Source organism: Aristolochia californica, unplaced genomic scaffold (genome assembly GCF_029961685.1).
Source record: "Aristolochia californica isolate CCGP_79_NKW_82.1479 unplaced genomic scaffold, dmAriCali1.0.hap1 SCAF_7, whole genome shotgun sequence".
NCBI classification, from domain to species: domain Eukaryota; kingdom Viridiplantae; phylum Streptophyta; class Magnoliopsida; order Piperales; family Aristolochiaceae; genus Aristolochia; species Aristolochia californica.
The window spans coordinates 7077816-7096425 of NW_027182268.1; the positions used below are offsets into that span (position 1 = coordinate 7077816).

The 18610-nt window shown below is 37.3% G+C and overlaps 2 protein-coding genes across 3 annotated transcripts; one reads left to right on the top strand and one right to left on the bottom strand.

The window, feature by feature from the left end:
* Positions 1 to 4409: 4409 nt before the first annotated feature.
* LOC137937144 (nuclear pore complex protein NUP96-like) lies at positions 4410 to 10394 on the bottom strand. 2 transcript variants are annotated; one of them, XM_068782223.1, is made up of 7 exons: positions 10225 to 10394; positions 7105 to 9704; positions 6894 to 7017; positions 6422 to 6451; positions 6306 to 6388; positions 5590 to 5687; positions 4410 to 4742 (listed from the first exon to the last, which is right to left on the bottom strand). In XM_068782223.1, the coding sequence occupies exons 1-7, from the start codon at positions 10253 to 10255 to the stop codon at positions 4547 to 4549; spliced, it is 3162 nt and encodes a 1053-aa protein (XP_068638324.1). In that variant the 5' UTR covers positions 10256 to 10394; the 3' UTR covers positions 4410 to 4546. The 2 variants fall into 2 exon arrangements, with proteins under 2 accessions (XP_068638324.1, XP_068638323.1); XM_068782222.1 differs by having other exon boundaries at positions 6306 to 6451.
* A 3697-nt stretch (positions 10395 to 14091) lies between these two features.
* Positions 14092 to 18531, top strand: LOC137935915 (transcription factor TGA4-like). Its single transcript, XM_068780326.1, has 8 exons — positions 14092 to 14744; positions 14828 to 14902; positions 16031 to 16090; positions 16335 to 16412; positions 16494 to 16560; positions 16671 to 16942; positions 17109 to 17345; positions 18071 to 18531. Exons 1-8 carry the CDS (start codon positions 14448 to 14450, stop codon positions 18221 to 18223), a joined length of 1239 nt encoding a protein of 412 aa, XP_068636427.1. The 5' UTR covers positions 14092 to 14447; the 3' UTR covers positions 18224 to 18531.
* The last annotated feature ends 79 nt before the right edge of the window (positions 18532 to 18610 follow it).

The following is an 18610-nucleotide window of genomic DNA, read 5'->3' on the forward strand; positions in this document are numbered from 1 at the left end:
GGCTTCCATCTCTTGGTCTCTTCTCATTTTCATTTTTTTCGCCCTCTCTCGTCTCCCTGCGCCCTTGAGGTCCCTGCTCCCTCTCTTCTCTCGTACTCACTCTCCGGCCTCTGTCTCTCGGTCTCTTCTTATTTTCATTTTTTTCGCCCTCTCTCCTGCACCCCCTCTCTCGTCTCCATGCGCCCCCGGATCTCTGCTCCCTCTCTTCTCTAGGACTCCCTCTCCTAACCCCTCCCCCCTCTATTTTGGGTTTTATTTGCAATTGTAATCCAATTTAGCCCACAGATGTTGTTCAAAGTATATTACCAATGGCATCAAGGCTTCAACCTTGGCACAACTCGAAGAAATTTATCGTCTTTATTTATTTGAGTTAATGTTCTTATTCAATTTCTACTGTGGCAACCGTTCAGATTCCATCGGATGCTGTTGAGAAAAACCAAACAAACTTTGCCCAATTTGATGTTGCTATTCGTTTTTTGAGGGAAAGACTGCACTCGGATAGATTAGTCTTTGTTTTGGATTCCACGCATGATTTGAGCTTTGCTCTAAAGATCTTCAAATGGGCTTCTGCGCAGAAACAATTCCGTCAAACTGTTGTGACATATTGTAGAATGATTTTAAAATTGGTCATCGTTGGTAGAGTTAAGGAAATGGAGATGCTTCTGAACGAGATGACGAAAATAAAGAGGGGTTAGCTTTTAGCTTTGGTTTCTTGGTTGAATCTTTTTGTCAGAGCCAGAGAGTTGATGAGGCTTTAAAAGTGTTTGAGATGATGAATTCGGCTAAATGCTTTCCCTAGATCTTCAATTGTTATGGTCCTGGGTTAAGTACCTATATATTCCGTTCCTGACAAGGCAGGTCTTTTGGATAGTATTGGTTAGGTGTTTAACATTTGGTATCAGAGTTAGCGTTACGTCATGGGTTCGATTCCCATGTGCTGCAAGCGGCGTGTGGAGGTGTGTAGCCCTGGGCGGAGGGGGCGACCAGAGTGTGTTCCCGCACCATGGGCCATCGCTATAAGCGGAATGGGCGACCTGAGTGTGTTCCCGCACCTTAAGGCCGTTGCTAGAGTGGGTCGTCTCCAGTGTAGGCCGCCGTGGGCGTCGGCCTCGCGACGGTGGGTGTGATATTATGGTTTTGGGTTAAGTACCTATATATTCTGCTCCTGACATGTCAGTCTTTTGGGTAGTATTAGTTAGGTGTTTAACATCTATTGGGTGTTTTTGTTGTAAAGAAGGATCTGGAAAGATTTATCTTCATTTACAAAGAAATGGCAAAAACTGGTGTTATTCCAAATGTTGAAATTTTGAATTATCTAATGGAAGTTCTGTGTGAAAGTGGTCATATGGAGATAGCATTGGAGCAATTTTGAAGGATGCAGCAAAAACATCTTAATCCTAATTGTAGGTTTTTTAAAATAATTATAGTTGGACTTCTTTCAAGAAACTGAATTATTGAAGCACTTCAGGTTTTAGATCATATGTCTGAGTTGGGTACTCATACAGATTGTGATTTATATAATAGTGTAATATCTTTGCTTGTAAAGCTAATAAACTAGATGAAGGAATGAAGTTGTACAAAGTGATGAGAGGTGCTTGTCTATTGCCAAATTTGGCGGTTTATAGTACTTTGGTTGGGGCTTGTTGTGAAAGTCATCAGTTGGATAAGGCAATTAAGCTTTTGGTGGAGATGACAAATTTAGGTCTAAATCCTGGGATCCAGATGTATGTAGATGTAATGAATGGGTATTGCCAATTAGGCAAGTTTGCTGATGTTGAAACATTCTTGGATGTGAACTTGGTCTCTGTGGCTTCTCCATACAATGCACTGATTGAAGGTTATTATAAGGTGGGTAAAATTTATGAAGCTTGTGTTTTTCTCAACAAGATGATAGAGAGTAGGGGTGGCATCAAACCGAGCCGAGCCCGAACTTGCCTATGTTCGAGGCGAGCTTGATTTAAATATTTCGAACTCGAGCTCGAGCCTAAAATTGTTATCGAGCTCGAGCCTAGTAATTTTAACGAAGTTCAAGCTTCAACATTCATTTAAAACTTTTCAAAAAATACATGTGTCGAGTTCGTGCTCCAACATACATTTAAAATTTTTCAAAAAATACATGTCAAATAAATTGTATATAAAATTTTACATACATTTTAGTTAAAATTGGGCATAAGGGTGGCATCGAATCCAACTGAGTCTGAACCTTGTTCAAGCCGAGCTTGAATTAAATATTTCGAACTCGAACTCAAGCCAACCCTAGCCTCGAACTTAAAATTGTAATTGAACTCGAGCCTAATAATTTTAACTGAGTTCAAGTTCAAGCTCTAGTCGAGTTTGAGCTTAACCTAAATTTAATACTCTATATAAAATATATGTCAAATAAATTGTATATAAAATTATGCATACATTTTAAATAAAAAATGATAGGGGAGGTTTAGGATTGAATTTCAATAATGGATTAAAACGCACAAATATTAAATTTTTTTACTCCAAATGTTGTCGAGCTTGTTTTGTAATTTTTGAATCTGACCATAAATTTACTATGGCCTCCTTAGTGCCCTTGGTTAAAAATTTATATTCTAGGAAAAACTAGAAATATTTTTCCTATGATACATATTTCCAAAAAAAACCTTTAAATAAAATCCTATTACTATTAGTGACTTATTAGAAAATTACAAGAAATATTTTAAAATTTTCTTAGGAAAGTTAAATGGACCTTTTGGGAAATAAATAAAAATTAATAATCAATCTAATATATTACTATACTTATTGATAAATTTTTAATCAAATAAAATGTCAAACACAAAATTGCAATAAAAATTGCCTTATGCTAAAAGTATTACAACATCAACTGTCAAATACTTATTCAAAATTTTTCTATACGGTTTTCTAGCCGATCTTGGCAGGAAAATCTTACTTAGAAAATTATATGATTTTTTAATAAGAATTTTCAATTAGAAAAATGTTTACAAAAAACATGAGACACTAATAGTCCCAAGAAACTTATTTCTATTAAAATATATTTATTCAAGAGCCATGAGGAAGGAGAGTTTAAGGATTTTTTATTTTTTTCTTTATGATCTCGCACTTGCGAAATCATCTTCGTGCGGGGGGGAATTATTTTTCCCTTGAACTTTCTCCCCTAGTTTTAGTTTTTCATCGAGACGGGGAGAAATGATTTCTCCCATGGTTCTGGTTTTCCACTGCAGCACCGGTGAGGACCTGTCGTCAGCACCGGTGAGGACCTGTCGTCAGGGATGATTGCTGCGACGGAAGCGGCGGCGAATTCCCTCCCCCACTCTAGTTCTGACTCGGCCTTAATTTAAACGAGCCGATCCTGGATCTTGAACTAGGCTCGAAATCGAACCGAGTCAATACCGAGCCGAGCTCTAGCTGCTCGCGAACTGGCTCGGTTCGAAGCCACCCCTAATAGAGAGAGATGTATGCAGTAATTTCTTGGAATTTTGTAATTATACATTAAATTAGTTATTCGTGTAGTAATAATGTTTGTTTTACCTAATTTAATGTTTAATTATTATATTTTAATTAAATATACTATACAAGTTACTAATTTTCTTATTTTTCATATTTTTCTCATTTGGGAGCACTAATATTGGAAATTGTTTTCCATTGCACATGAACTTGTCCATGCGCAAGATAGGGTTTTAGATGCTTTAACTCCTTCCCGCTCACTACAAAATACGCCATTTATTCTCTCTATATTACAGTTCTTCTTAGACCTAATTATGATTATGACATCATATTTAATTAACAAAATTTAATATTTTCCTCAAAATACATAATTTTATTAACAAAAATATATATAACCAGCTCATGCTACAACTAATTATGCTATTAAATATTTGATTCAATTATATTATAGCATTGAATTAATTAAATAAAATTCATACAAAAAATAAAATTTCTAGCTTGGAAGTATCCTTATTTTTTCTCAAATCTTGCCATCCATTTCTTTCATTTTTGGTGTTCTTATTGTTGTCTCTTATAGTTGATTTTCTTCATGTCATAAGCAATAGTTCGAAAGCACCCTAATTGTAAATTTTTCTACCTAAAAATACCAAATTTAGATCTTTATAATACAATTATTAAATCTAAACCATATTATAATAATAAATCCAATCTATATAAAAAAAAATAATGTAATTATAAATGGAGAAACAAATGTTCTCAATAAAATGTCAAGTGATTGTACTAACACATGCTTCAGTAAGTAATTTTAAAAATTAAAGTAATTAAAACATGAAATAATTTTTCGTAAACTTTGGTCAGTTAATATAATTAAAAAAATAAATTAATATCTATATACCCTCATTTAAATTATTTATTAACAAAAATTAACTCTTTCTTGTGTAATAATTTTTTCAAAAATTATTAAGGAAACAAATAAATAAGTTGGGTAAAAATGTTATATTAAGATTTTAATTCCTTCCCGGAAAGGGAAGCCGTTACTGTTAACACAGAACCAGTTTTCCAGACCTTCCAATATAACATGTTGCATGAGCAAAACTGGTGAAGAAGAAGACAACTATGGGGCCGTTTCCAAAAGAAAATACGTAAAAACCGAAACTGCATCCTGTAAATGGCAGGCTCTTCGGTCCTCGGGGATGGGAGCAGTAAGTATCGTCTCGAAGCAGCTCATTTGGGCTTCTCGTGTTGAGTTCTCTGCACCATCCAGCATAAGCAGGCTGCAGAGCTCCTCCGCCATCCTCGAGTAAGTAGCTCTGGAAGAAAGATTAGAATGGGATGAGCAGTTGAGGAACAGAATCAACACAAGCAAATGCAGAAAGTGCTATGAATTGTTTTAACAATTGAGGAAAGAGCCACCTCCACGATGACCCAGAAGATGGATACAATGGCAAGAACTTGGGGAGAGACTACAGATTTTGCAAGCTAGAAATTGTTGTCAAAACAGAAATTTTGCTATTTTGATATCTGAGTCAGATAGTTTAACATTAAAGTGGAAGCAGGCAAGGATTGGAGATGACACCATAAGAAGATGGATGCAATGGCAAGAACTTGGGGAGACTACAGATTTGCAGGCTAGAAATTGTTGTCAAAACAGACCTTTTGCTACTTTGATATCTGAGACAGATAGTTTAACATCAAAGTGAAAGCAGGCAAGGATTGGAGATGACACCATAAGAACAATACTCCAGCTCTCATTCAACAAAAGCAAGACACGGAAGAGTGCCACCCAGGGGTAGGCATTACAAGAACCCGACAAGTATAGGGTTTTCCTAAACTTTGATATGCATGCGTTACGCATTAGATGACACTCCCAAAATGCATTGTGTTACGTTATGTCCATAACTTAAGCCTCAAAATCTGATAATGACATTATAGAACATAATGCTAATCACCCACCATGGGTGCAACCGAAAGCATTCTACAAGTTATAGTATTGAAACAGACAACTTTTGACAGTTGATGGTCCCTGAAATTTTAAAATCTATCTGCATGATTTGTCAGGGTCAAAAGGGGTTTAGGGTATGCATTATGTGCCTTGAAAGTATGCAACTATGCAAATATGAATTTTATGTGCCAGTGCAAAGGATCACTGCAAGGTACCTTGCATCAATAGATAATTTGTTTCCCCAAACTGAAAGCGACTTATTCAGGCACTCAAAGAAATGTCGGCAAGCTTCAGTTTTCTTCTCTAGAGAATCCTGAAAACATTAGATATAGAGCAAAGTCATATGAACAGACCAGTTCCAGAATGTAGAAATAGCCATGCTGCCAGCTGATAACAGTTCTAGAACAAGAGGGTTCAGAGAGGCACTGGAAGCAATTACAAATATACATGATGATAAAGAGAAAATTCTTTGAACAAATAAAGTGTTGTGAGAAATGTTCTGAAAAAACAAAAAAAGGGAAAAAAGTGAGATCACATCAGGAACGACTATTCACATGGGTAGGATGATTATCTGTCCTAAAATAAAGATGCACCCTAAATAGTGCAAGCCTGTGTCTGTTTTACAGCAAAGAAACTAACCTTGCAACAATGAAGGAATAGAACTGGTCTATATGGATAAACAAGAACTAGTTAGTAGTTCAAGCGTAATTGATATTCGCAATGAACCATCTGAACTTATAATTTGCTGATCATGACAAAGTTATTGCTGAAAAAACTTTAATGATGCTTATTGAAGGTAACAATTAGCATTCCTCTTTAAGAAAATAAGCATTTTACCTTCTTTTCAAAATGGATATAAGCCAATTGAGAAATGAATAGTTTTTATGTATTATAAGAATACACCATACACAGTGACAACCATGTTTCTTACCAGCTCACCCGTAGTGCTCTCTTCTTGCAAAGAACTTTTTAGAACATAGAATTCAATATAAATTCCAGCACCCAACGTCCAATTTGCAATTTCTGACTTATGCTCTTCCATGGCAGTTGCAAGCCTCCAGATCTCCGAATGTTTAGCTGAATCATACACATGAAAAAATTCAAGAGACTTTCATGATATACAAAAATACTGTAGTAATCCAGCTAGAAACAGATGTACATTCTAATCTGTTAGCAAGCTTAAACAAGACTGAGAACTCCAGCCACTTATGCGAGGATCCTGTCCAAATTCACGAGTTGATTTTTTGAAATAGAGAAAATGCAACTTTGTTAGATTAGACAAAAACCTGATACCAATTCAACATAACAGTTGTAACTACGAAAACCAAATAATAAATGCATCTCTCAAATATATGGGTAATCAAGAATTACCTATAGATAAACAGCAATATATTATTATTAAAATGCATCTAAATTTCATCAAAGCTGTTTATCCCCAGCTAGAGTTATTTGAGTGAAGTAAATAGCAACTACGTACCACCAATAGACGAACCAAATAAATGGTAGATGAAATACTCACATGAAGAAAACAATGTATGAGCAACAGAAGTCATGAAAATTGAGTGAGCTTTTTGCCAGTTAGAACATTGAAGAAAATGTTCTAATGCCATAGGCAAATCTCCGTGATACTGGAAATATATTGCCTGCACAAATCAGAATAATTAATAGCACAATCCTAAAAATACTGAAAAATCACTGGAGGGAGAAATATATCAGATCAAATAACCTACCAAAGCCTCATGCAGCCACTCTGATGGTACACCCAGATCTTCAATAAATTTGTGTTGGATTTCATTTCTACTCCAGCACTCACAGTACTGGAACAAGATTTCTCTAATAACAGTAGAATGAATATGAGGGAAATCATCCCGGATTGGCATGTGGAGAACAACGTAGATGGCCCAGTGGCACAGTCCAAGGTAAAGAAGCTGAGAAATAAAGCTCATGTCGAGAACATGAAGATCATTTGAAGTGAAAGCACCGACTGCTTCCAACAGGGCCCTCTGGTGCCAAATCATATGGTAATCAAATGGGTCATGTGTGGAGGCAAAGGCACTGAACATGGTCTTTACAACTCCATAAGCCTTCTCTTCATCAGCATGAAGGAGCATGAGATAGTATGTGAGGTCGAACCGGTCACCAGGACTCCACTTTGGGGCACCTCTGACAGGTCCTTCGTCAATGTAAACTGGAATGGGATATGGAGCTCTTCTTTCTATTAGAAGCTGCTGATAAGTGGTAATAATAACTGGCAAAGGAGTATCAGGTGGTAATTGGTACCACATCAACAAGCCTAGGTACCTCTTCCAGTCAATTTTGGAATCAGAAAGAGCACCATGGATATTACCAGCAAGTAGCTCATAAAGCTTAAGCCTTTCTTTCTCAATGAAGCGAAAGTCCAATCCATTAGTTCTCCATATCTCAAGTTGTCTTGCCATGTCAGATCGGTTTACCATAGACCCACCTGCTTCACTCAATAAGCAAGCCATTCTAACGTCTCCTCTGGATGCTGCCAGCTCCACTGCTGAATCCAGCTGTCGCCCAGTGAGGAGAAAAAATATGTGCTCTAAATCATTCAAGTCACCTAAAGAGCTCACCTCCTCTTGCACACGGTGGCAAACACTCTCCTGCAGCCAATAACTGAACTCAGCTCTGCGAACAAGAGGGTAGGCCTCAGGATCCAAGTCCCTTGGACCATCCTTGACATCATCAATCATATCCTCTCCATCATCCACATCGGCATCCACATGCTGTGGTTTAGATTGACTGCTTATTTCCCTTTCTGAAAACATAACCTTGATCAACTCCCACACCATGACCTGGTGCATCAAATACATAGAAGAAGAAGCAGAAGACCCAGAGACCTCAAGTTGCGTCTCAATAATCCTGATATACTCCCTGCAAATTTCTGGCAGTGTTAAACGACTACATATGAGCTTTCGAAGCTTTAATCTGAAGCCATCCACAACAACATCGGTAGTTTCATGGACTATTGATTTGTGGAGCTCTAGTGGAGAAACAAAACAAGAATTGACAAGTGCCTCTTTTTCTTCATCATTTTCATCTCTGACTGCTTTATTGCTTGCAACTTTCTCTACATGGATTATGGAAGACAATTCATTTTTGTAACCAGTACTGCCTACGGGTGTGCCGGTATGAACAAGGATGCCATTAGGCCCCCACCCAACACGGAAGGACCTTCCCATGAATAGTGCAGCATCAACTATATTGCTAGAATGGCTATTGGTTATAGGAGTTTCTTGTTTCCAGTCCAGTTTGAAGCCTTCTACTTTTGTTGCTCTAAGTGGCAAGCTTCTATTTTGCCGGATCATAAGAATGTTCCTAGATGGATCCAACTCTGGAGTAATTTTATACTCTAGCAAGGCTTGTGGTGACTTCCTTAAAGCTGATGGGTTAGACTTTTGACCAGCTTTAAGTGAAGAATATTGCCCAGGAAAATATTTGTTACTTGTTGTACTACCTGTCCTCCAGTAATCCCTACCAGAGGATTCAACATCTTCCTCCTCCTCTACTGGAAACATTAACATTCTTGTTTCTTGCATCTTGACAGGATCCAGCCCCAGATGAGCTGGGAGAGAGTGAGATAAAACAGTTCCACTAGGACCCACTTGAGGTTCCTCATCAACTTCCAATTCATCAACCCCAGTGGCTCCCTGTGGCTCCTGAACCAAAGTATCATCCATGACAATATCATCATCATCCTCATCCTCCTCTTCATTCAGTCCAAATCTACTGAAATGGCTAACAGAAAATTTCCATTCACCATTTGTAGGATCAAAAGAAATAAATTTAGCGCCTTGCCTTTGGTTCGTGTTTCTCAATAATCTAAGAAGCTTATTTTGTTTGATTTCGTCTGAAACTGGTAACTTCTTTTGGAGTATTAGTGTGACTTCAGCCGCCTTGTTAAGACCTTGCCCAACTGGAGGTTTGTTGATTTCGTCAGTATATACCACAACCTCATGTCTATTAAACTTCACAATCTTGTCCAAGTCCAACCATCTCACATCAGTTTCTTCAAGAAACTGGACATGCCCATAGCCCACCCTTCCAACAGTAAAATCCTCTACTCTACTACAGTAGTCTTGTTCAGCCAGCTCGAGAGCTGCCATTTCTTTCAAAGAAGGCTTCATAAAATAACCAGAAGAAAATAAAACTGGTAATGAAGCTTCAAGTTTGCTTTTTACCTTATTAGAAGGAGCGGTCGAACTGATAACTTTTCTTCTCTTAAACTGAGATGACATGTTACTATCGGATGTGCCAACATCCACTCCACACAGACCTCTAATGCTGCGAACCACGTCAGGATATCCTATCACCAAAAAAAAAAAAAAATTAGAAGTTCGGAAGATAAAAGGTCCAGCTATGGTTTCAAAACAGTGAAAAGCCAAATCAGAGGAAATCAGCACATACTAGTGCGATCATCTCTACCAGAGTCGATGCAAATGCAGTTCACTAAGAGTAAATAACAAAGACATCATTCAAATAAAGACCCCATTCTGTAACATTTTTAAATAGAACAAGGAAAATGTGAAATGTGCTTCGAATACACATCAGTCGAGCTCAGAAATGGACTATAGTAGAAAAATACATCCCAAACGAACCAAACCAGTACAACCAGAAATGTGAACACAGGAGGCCGACATAAACCCTAGAGTTGCGGCACATCCATATGCCATCCCACAACAAATATAGCGTAAAGAAACAAAAAACCAGCACATATCAACACTAAAAAAGTAGAAAAGAGCACATTCGTCGCAAGCATTTGAACTCAGCCAAAGGAATCTTCAGATTTAGAAAATGAAGAGAAAAAAAAAAATGTAAAAACTTACCCGTCACAGAAAGTGAAGCAGCTGAATCCATGCTTCGACGAGGGAGCTTGACGAGTGAATAAAGAAGATATTACGGTCACATAAAATATTTACGTAATTCCGCCTGCTACTTTCTTGAAGAACTTTCGTTTCTTTAATGGAGGGAGAGGGAGCTTTGAAAGAGGCGGAGTGCACTGTTACAGTTTACAAAAGATGACAGAATGTGCTGTGGAGGCTCATGGCAATGGCCATGATTACTGTCTCCATTTTCCAAGCCCATCATCTGTAGGCCTGCTTCAGCCCATGAGGCTCATTTCAATGAAAAATGACCAGTCCATTGTTTCATAATTGGAACAATTGGTTTAAATAGAACCAAATATGTAAAAGATAAAACCCTTTGATTTTCTTTTGTTTTCTCCCAAATCTCCTTAAAAAAAATAATGCCAATGTTATCTACTCTTATGACTTACATGTTCTCATAATGCAACAAGAGTATAGACCTAAGTCCTTCCATTTCGAATCTAAATGTCGAATTTGAATTGAATGACCTAAACTTTGATTTATTTTTATTCTCTATATGCCAATTGTCTTACCCATTCACATTAATGTTGAGATTTTTTATATTTTTCTTCGTTTTTATCAATAAGATAAATATAAATCGAGCTATTTTATAAGGAACAAATATTGGGTGCAATTAAGGTTCTCCAATAAACTAATTGAATCGGGTTGGATCAGAACCAAATCCTAGTGCAGTTCTTGTGCACAAAATGTGTTTTTTTACGTGAAAATTCAACTAATCCAACTAGGAAAGTAGTTAACCAACAAAATGGCATTAAACTAGCCTGTCTTATTTAGTCAAAAATATTTAAATTTTAAAAATAAAATTATAAAATTGAGTTGAGTTGATTTTGAACTCATGCCCTCTTGTAGAATTTGTTATAAATTCTTAAAAAAGAATTTTTTCATAGTATTCCCATCAATTGGGTCAATAAAATTATTTCGAATAATAAAATGACAGTGAGATCATTGTCTCTAAGTGTTACAAGAAAGCATGATTCAACAAACCAAACACCACCACCACCACCACCACCACTTCTCACATAGGTCAAAAACCTGCCTTTATCGCATCACCCAACTTGTATATATGTGGACCCTTACGACTTCCCGACCCATTTTAGTGGTTTCCCCCACTTCAAACCCTAGAAACCCACTGAGTGACTCCTACCTAAAGGCAACCCCCTCCTAGTCACCCTCCCCAACCCCAACACCTCCTTCTAAAACCTCAACCTTCTAACTATTCCACAAACCTCACCTCAAGCTTCAATGGCAGACTAAAACCCTAGAAACCGACTTAGTGACCCCTACCTAAAGGCAGCTCCCCCTGAACCCTCAACCTTCTAATTGTTCCACAAGCCCCATTTCAAGCTTCAATGGCACCCCCACCCTCCTCGCTATTATTGAACTTTGGGACCACTCACATTTCATTAATATGATGAAATCTATAAAGTTTTTGGCTTATCTTATCCCCTTTTGTGGCCTTTTGTGCAGCCGTCATCCATAACAAATAATTTAATGATTTTTTCTTCTTATGGTCTACGTGAGAGAACAAAGCTAAAAAAGGTGATGCCATTATCAAAAGTGACCAAACAAATCTAATGTGTCTAGTGATTAAAAAAAACTGGGAATGTTAGGTGCACGTTGTGGTCACATTTAGTGGGTCATGTCAGCTGCTAGAAATATGTAGTGTGGTTAGTTACCTCATCCAATATTACATTATTTTTCATTATCTATTGATTAGTGAGAATCCTATTAAATTAAGTTTTAAGCAATTATGCCCTTAATCGACGAGTTTATTTCATAATATTGAAGTTTTATTTTTTAATTCGATAATTTATTGTTTGGTAAAGTAATGTTGCTTAATTATATGTGTTGATTATTTTATTTTAATAAAATAATCATTGATATCTTTTTTCTATAAATTAAATAAAAATTTGCTAAATTCAAATTATTAGCAAATATTTTTTAATATACGTAGATTTTCTCTTTCTGTCTCTTTCTGTTTCGAAATATGAATATTATTAACCCTAATTTACTAAAAGTTCATAATATATCGTGTTTGAATAACGCCGGTGACCTCACATTATAGTTCATTTTTCTTCTTAAAATATTATATTACCATTTAAAGCACTTTTAATTCCGTTTTCGATGAAAAAAATATCAAAATTCTAAAAATTAGTAATTAAGCTGACTTCAAGAAATTACATTAAAAAATCTCCGATTATTTTTCAACCAAAATCTAAAATTAGCTCTAAAAAAACCCTACATGTGGGACCCACAAAAAAATAAAATTGCATAGAGATTACATTAGCAAAATTACTTTGGAAATTGAATTCTCTCCTAAAGTGGTGGAGAAATTGGGTGGGTGTGTAGGAGCCATCAAATTTGGAATCTAGTGGGAAGGGACACTTAATGGACCAAATGATGGGGAATATACTCCTGTACCACATTACAAAAGGTTGCAATGTAACTAATCAAGAGTCACGAAATTTCTTAAGTGCTTTGATTTTTTGGTTGAAATAAAGCTTCAATTGCAATGATTGTGTGCTGTGTTTTTTTTTTCTCACACGTCGTGACACACGTTTACGTGTAAACGATGAGTCCCTTCCTGGTTTGACTCGCTCGATTTGACTCGAAATTCCTTTCAAACTCTCTCTTTGTCTTTAATATTAATGGGTTAATTTATATTTGAGGAAAATTATTTTTTACACTAAGTAAGATTTTTCGTATATATTAATATAAACTGGATAAAATCTCTAATATATTTTAATTAATTTTAAAAATTAATTTTGAAAAGGATATATATAATTTTATTTATCGAATCTTCAAATAGCCCGCCAACTACGAGGCGAGATGAAAACAACTACCACTCGCACGAATGACCGTTGACCCGGTGGGACTAGCTTACGCCCAATAGGCACCCCGCGCATTTTAGAACTTGCTTCTGGCAGGAGGCATAACCTAACCATGTTGGACTTTACTGGAATCTGATACATCAGCTGGCGTGTAAAATAACGACAGAATAAACCCAGGATAATTTATTATAATACCTTAAAAATTATAAAATAATCTCTCATCCTCATCACGACCATAATTCCTTTTTAATCAAAAAGCAAAAAAATCCCTCCAAAATTCAAACCCGGCCGTTCTCCGCCGCCGACACGCCGGAATCAGTCGCACTTCTCCCACGAGATGACGTTACTAGCCGGGAAATAGGATAGTGCTTAGGATAAGGACCTCGGAGTGCGCAGGTTAACGTGACATGGTGCGCATTTTCAAAGGGAGTATTAGTGGAAGCGTGACCGTTGACTGTAGCGCGAGGGATAAATAAAAGAGAGGGGAAGAAGGAATTTCCTTTACGTTTTTTTTGTTTTTTTTTTGTTTTGGTTGAAGCTCTCTATTTGATAGATTCCTAGTGATGAAAGGAATGGAAGTTTGGGCTTGTTGGAGATTAGGGTTTGGAGTTGTGGAGAATCCGGAATTGGCTGTCGGTGGATCGTGCAGAGTGTGGTTTTTGTTGGAGTTGAATACGTTGAGGTTGTCGAGGATAGCCGCGGAAGCTTTGGTTTGAGTTTTTGGTGAGAGTTGTCTGGTTTTATCAGTTCTGTTTTTTTTTTTTTTTTTTTGGTGGAACTGGATTGTTTTTGTTGTGTATAGGTTTGTTTCTGTGTATGACAGGTGAAGTTGTGAAGAGGTGTTACTGAAATAATGGAGCTCTGTTTTATTTAGTTTGAACTGTTGATGGTATTGATGAAGTGGAATTGGTTTTGAGTGAAAGTATTGATTGGATTTTGGTTTAGGAAGGTATTTCATGTTTTGGTTGCCGGTAGCTCTGGTTCTGCTTTTGAAGAAGTAGCAGAAGCCAGGAAGATGATATTTTATTAGAATTGACTGAAACGGGACTTGACGAGGTTCAATATTGTTGCTGCTCTGCGATTTCTGCTTCTTGGTCAACTGGCTTTTGTACTTGGCTTTTTGGCCGGGGCTGACGATCGTGCTGTTGTAAAGTGAAGTATATCTTTGTTCATCTGTCTTAAACCATTTTTACGACTTGAAAGGATTACAAGGGTAATTAGCTTTGGTGTTTGAGGTGGGCCATTTTCTTTGGATCAGAGAGAGGCAATTAGGGCGGCTTATTGATAACTTGCTATTGCTTTATTATGTTTTGAGTATGGTCTCTGAACCTGATGGAAGCTTGTCATCCATTCTTTAAGTGTTTCGTCTTCTCTGTTGTATTTTTAGCAGTCACTTTCAAAGAAATAAATGTTATACTGGTATCATGTAAATGGGTTCTTAACATTGTTTTCCTTTGCAGTCCCAAGATTATGAGCACTCCATCTACTCAGTTTGCCACACCAAGAAGGATGGTTCTGTATGAGCCAAACCACCAGGTGGGCATGTGGGGAGAGCCCTTCAAAGCAGATAGCAGTCCCAATACTGGCACATCTTCAGTTGTGGAACCCGATGCAAAGGTTGACAATAGGGTAAGAGTTCTAACTTCAGTTTGCTGCATCAAAGTTGATGATGTACTGTTCTCATTCTGGTATTTTATAAACTCCTTTTGTAGTCTGAAGCTGCTTCTCAAGGGAATCCAGGACCCTCTAAAAATTATGAGCAGGAAGCAAACATACCTATTGATAAGGTAGAGTACATTACAGAAGATTTATCAGTTTCTTGTTAAATTAAGTTAAAAGAAGAGAACAGATTTTGGCTGCATTTCTATGGTCTTGTGGAGGATTTTTCTAGATTGAGGTCTCGAGTTTGAGCTTCACTAGGCCTGTGGGGGCATAAAGCTGTTGTAGTAGATTGACCAAAAAGAAAGGTTGAAAGAAGAAAGGTCCAACTTATGAGTTATTCCTTTATAATGATTTGTATCAGCTGATGATGCTGTATCATCTCGTGTTTCATTTCGTTTGAAATCTACAATAGCTGGGTCATCAAACCAGTGGCTTGCTCCTCATGTTTTATTATCAAAATGAATGGTATGAATGACATTTTTTGTTTTACATTGCATCTTGAAGTCTTGTACTACATTTTGTGAAGGAAAGTTGTCCCATTGCTTGGTGGGTTCTTCTGCTTTTGTGTGATTTTCTACTAACAATTCAGTAAAGGAAAGACAAATTGAAGTCCCTATTTCAAGTGTTGTCATTTGTAGGACCTAAATTGGATTTTACTGACTATTATTTCGTTGGTCCTCATTATCCTTCTCCCGTGTCAGCAACTTCAATAACTACCTGCCTTTTCTTTCTATGTTAGGGGATTCTAGATAGTTATTTCTGGCCAATTGTAATCATTTTAAAATAAATAAATAAATAAATGCATATAGAAATACTGACCACAATTTATTGCTTGAGAGAAATATTTACAAAGGGGAATGCACCTTTGAAGTACAATTGAAAAAGAGTTTCCAATATAAAGGGATTGGAGAGAAACTCTTTCCTAAGCCAACTTAGTGTGGGGTGAAATATTTGAAGCTGTTATGTCTCATATTCTTTAAAAAAGAAAAAACATTTCATGTATTTCTGAAAAAGCACGTCCTTTGATTGATTGTTACAAAGGATTGTCGTCCTTGCAATCAAAAAAGGAATCTTGATGGAAAAACCCTCCTTGATTTTCTTTTTTTGTCTTACCATTTTCACTGAAAATTTTAATCATCTTTATTCATCATTGAGCATGCTGAATTCTTGAACAGCTGGCACATGATTTTCTTGCAGCATTTCATGAACTTCTGTCCCTCTAGGTTTCACTAAATACAGCAATTGCATGACAGGTCTTGAGACGTCTTGCACAAAATAGAGAGGCTGCTCGGAAAAGTCGTATACGCAAAAAGGTTAGGTGGAAAATACCAACTTAAATGGGCTATACATTTTCCTTAGCAAGTTATACTGATGTAAGGTTAAATCCTCTAGGCTTTCCTATGAATGAGAGAAATGCAAGTGCATAGTTATAGTTGTGAAATGTATTGCTTCTTCTTCTTTGTCAAGATCTGTTTCCTAATAATCTTGGGCTTGGCTAAGGAGTAGAATTTCTTTATTTTTGGAAAATTCATCAGATTGAAAATGTACTTTTGTCAGGCCTATGTCCAACAACTGGAATCAAGTCGGTTGAAGTTGTCTCAATTAGAGCAGGAGCTTGAGCGAGCAAGACAGCAGGTTTTAGAAGTTCTGTTCAAACAAATGCATTTCTTTTTTCTTGCTGCCTATTCTGACTAGCAGAAACATTCCTTGATGTAGGGTGCATACGTTGGTGGAACTTCAGGAGATTCTAGCCACCTTGGTTTACCTGCTACTGTTAACTCTGGTACAACATTCGATGCTCCTGGATCTGTGTTGGTCTTCCATTTAAAGATTCCGTCTTTGTCTTTTCCTTCTTAGGTCATCTAATCCCATTCCTTGTTCAAACTATTGTAGGTATTGCTGCATTTGAGATGGAATATGGACACTGGGTTGACGAACAAAATAGGCAAATATGTGAACTTAGAAATGCTTTGCAAGCCCATGTGAGCGACATAGAGCTTCGCATACTAGTGGAAAGTGGCATGAGCCACTATGATGATCTTTTCCGTATGAAATCTATTGCCGCAAAGTCTGATGTTTTCTACTTGATGTCTGGGATGTGGAAGACTGCGTCAGAGCGTTTCTTCCTCTGGATCGGGGGATTTCGCCCTTCTGAGCTACTAAAGGTTGGCCAAGATAGTCTGTTGTTGTTGGTATCCTTTCTAGGCTTTTGATTTTCTTATTGTTTACTTTTTTCATGTTTGTGTTTGTGTGTGTGTGTGTGTGCTCTCTCTCTATATATTCTGTAGGCTACTCTGTTTTAATTATGATCCGTATCTGTACTACCTGCAGGTTATCACTCCAAAGCTTGATCCCTTGACAGAACAACAACTTGTATCAGTTTATAACCTGCAACAATCATCTCAGCAAGCCGAGGATGCACTTTCACAAGGGTTGGATAAGCTACAGCAGACTTTGGCTGAGACTTTGGCCTCTGATCCATTAGGGTCATCAGGTGTAGCTAATTATATGGGGCAGATGGCTACTGCCATGGGGAAGTTGGAGGCTCTTGTAAGCTTTGTGAATCAGGTAAACATTATGGCAGCTTTACTCACTTGTACCAGTTCAGCATGTTGATGACACAGACCTTTTATCTGAAATGACCAAGCTGAGTTTATTCTACGCTCCTAACATCTTATCAATTCAGCAGCCCTGGCCATCGTTATGTGGCTCATCTTCCTGTCATTTTTGTTTATCATTTGGGATCAGTAACCTGTATTTATTTTGAACCATGTTAGGAATGGGACCAGGTCTGGTTTCCCATTTGCCCAATCCTAAATGGAAACCTTTAAATTTCCAGAATGCCATCACTTATTCGATTTTTTTTATGTAAGTACTCATTTTTTTGAACATCTATGATTACCTCAAAAATAGGAGGCAACATAGTGACAAGACTCCACTATAAACCTGTCCCTGCCCTGAGCTATGTTTTTGCCTCTAAACTTCACCCAGTTCCGCAAGGTGAATGGAGATATCCATCCCTCTATGGGAAGTGGTTTGGGTTGGGCAGGTTCCCTGTTTAACCTACCCCTGTTCTATCCTTAGGTGCAATGTGTTGCATACTTGTTAATCTACAGTAATACATTTGTTAACAAAGTGAAACTAGTTTTTTTTTTTTTGTTTTTCATAAACATGTTGTGAGTTACATCCTTCTGAACTTTGTCATTTGGACAAACATAGATTCAAAATGTGATTTCTGATATCAGAAACTAGTCTTTTGGTAAGACTTTATGATTTTAGGAACTCTTCAACAGGCTGATCATCTCCGGCAGCAGTCTCTGCAACAGATGTATCGGATTCTAACAACCCGTCAAGTAGCACGAGGCTTGCTAGCTCTGGGTGATTATTTCCAACGTCTTCGTGCCCTGAGCTCCCTTTGGGCTGCCCGGCCTCGTGAGCAAGCATAATTGTGAAACCAAAGCAAGCAGTAAAACTTATGTTTCCACAATTATGTCATGAACTAGTATCTCCTAGCGCAGTTAAGGTAATGTTCATCTGTATCAATCAATGTTTTGTACTTTTGGCTCTAAATTTTTTGAAGCAGTCGCCTGCTTTCTTGATTTGAAAGAAAAATGTAAATATTTCCTGTTAGGTAGCCCAATATTCCACAGGTAAAAGAAGCCTAGTCTAGGCCTATAGGATATGTGATATGTTGTAAATAAGGCTTGTGTATCGGACCCTAAATGATACTATTCTGAAAAGGAAAAGTGGGTTTTATTTATTGGTGACTGAGAGTCTAGATGTGAAAAATGAGGCTTGAGGATGAGGATTCAGGTTTTCTGCCGTAGCATCCA

Coding starts and splice junctions, on each gene's coding strand:
- LOC137935915 (XM_068780326.1), top strand. CDS start 14,448: ATGGAAGCTTGTCATCCATTCTTTAAGTGTTTCGTCTTCTCTGTTGTA. Junction 16,413..16,493: donor TTGAGCGAGCAAGACAGCAG/GTTTTAGAAGTT, acceptor TCCTTGATGTAG/GGTGCATACGTTGGTGGAAC. Junction 16,561..16,670: donor ACCTGCTACTGTTAACTCTG/GTACAACATTCG, acceptor AAACTATTGTAG/GTATTGCTGCATTTGAGATG.
- LOC137937144 (XM_068782222.1), bottom strand. CDS start 10,255: ATGGATTCAGCTGCTTCACTTTCTGTGACGG. Junction 7,018..7,104: donor AGTGGCTGCATGAGGCTTTG/GTAGGTTATTTG, acceptor TGATTTGTGCAG/GCAATATATTTCCAGTATCA. Junction 5,688..6,305: donor AGAGCACTACGGGTGAGCTG/GTAAGAAACATG, acceptor TAATGTTTTCAG/GATTCTCTAGAGAAGAAAAC.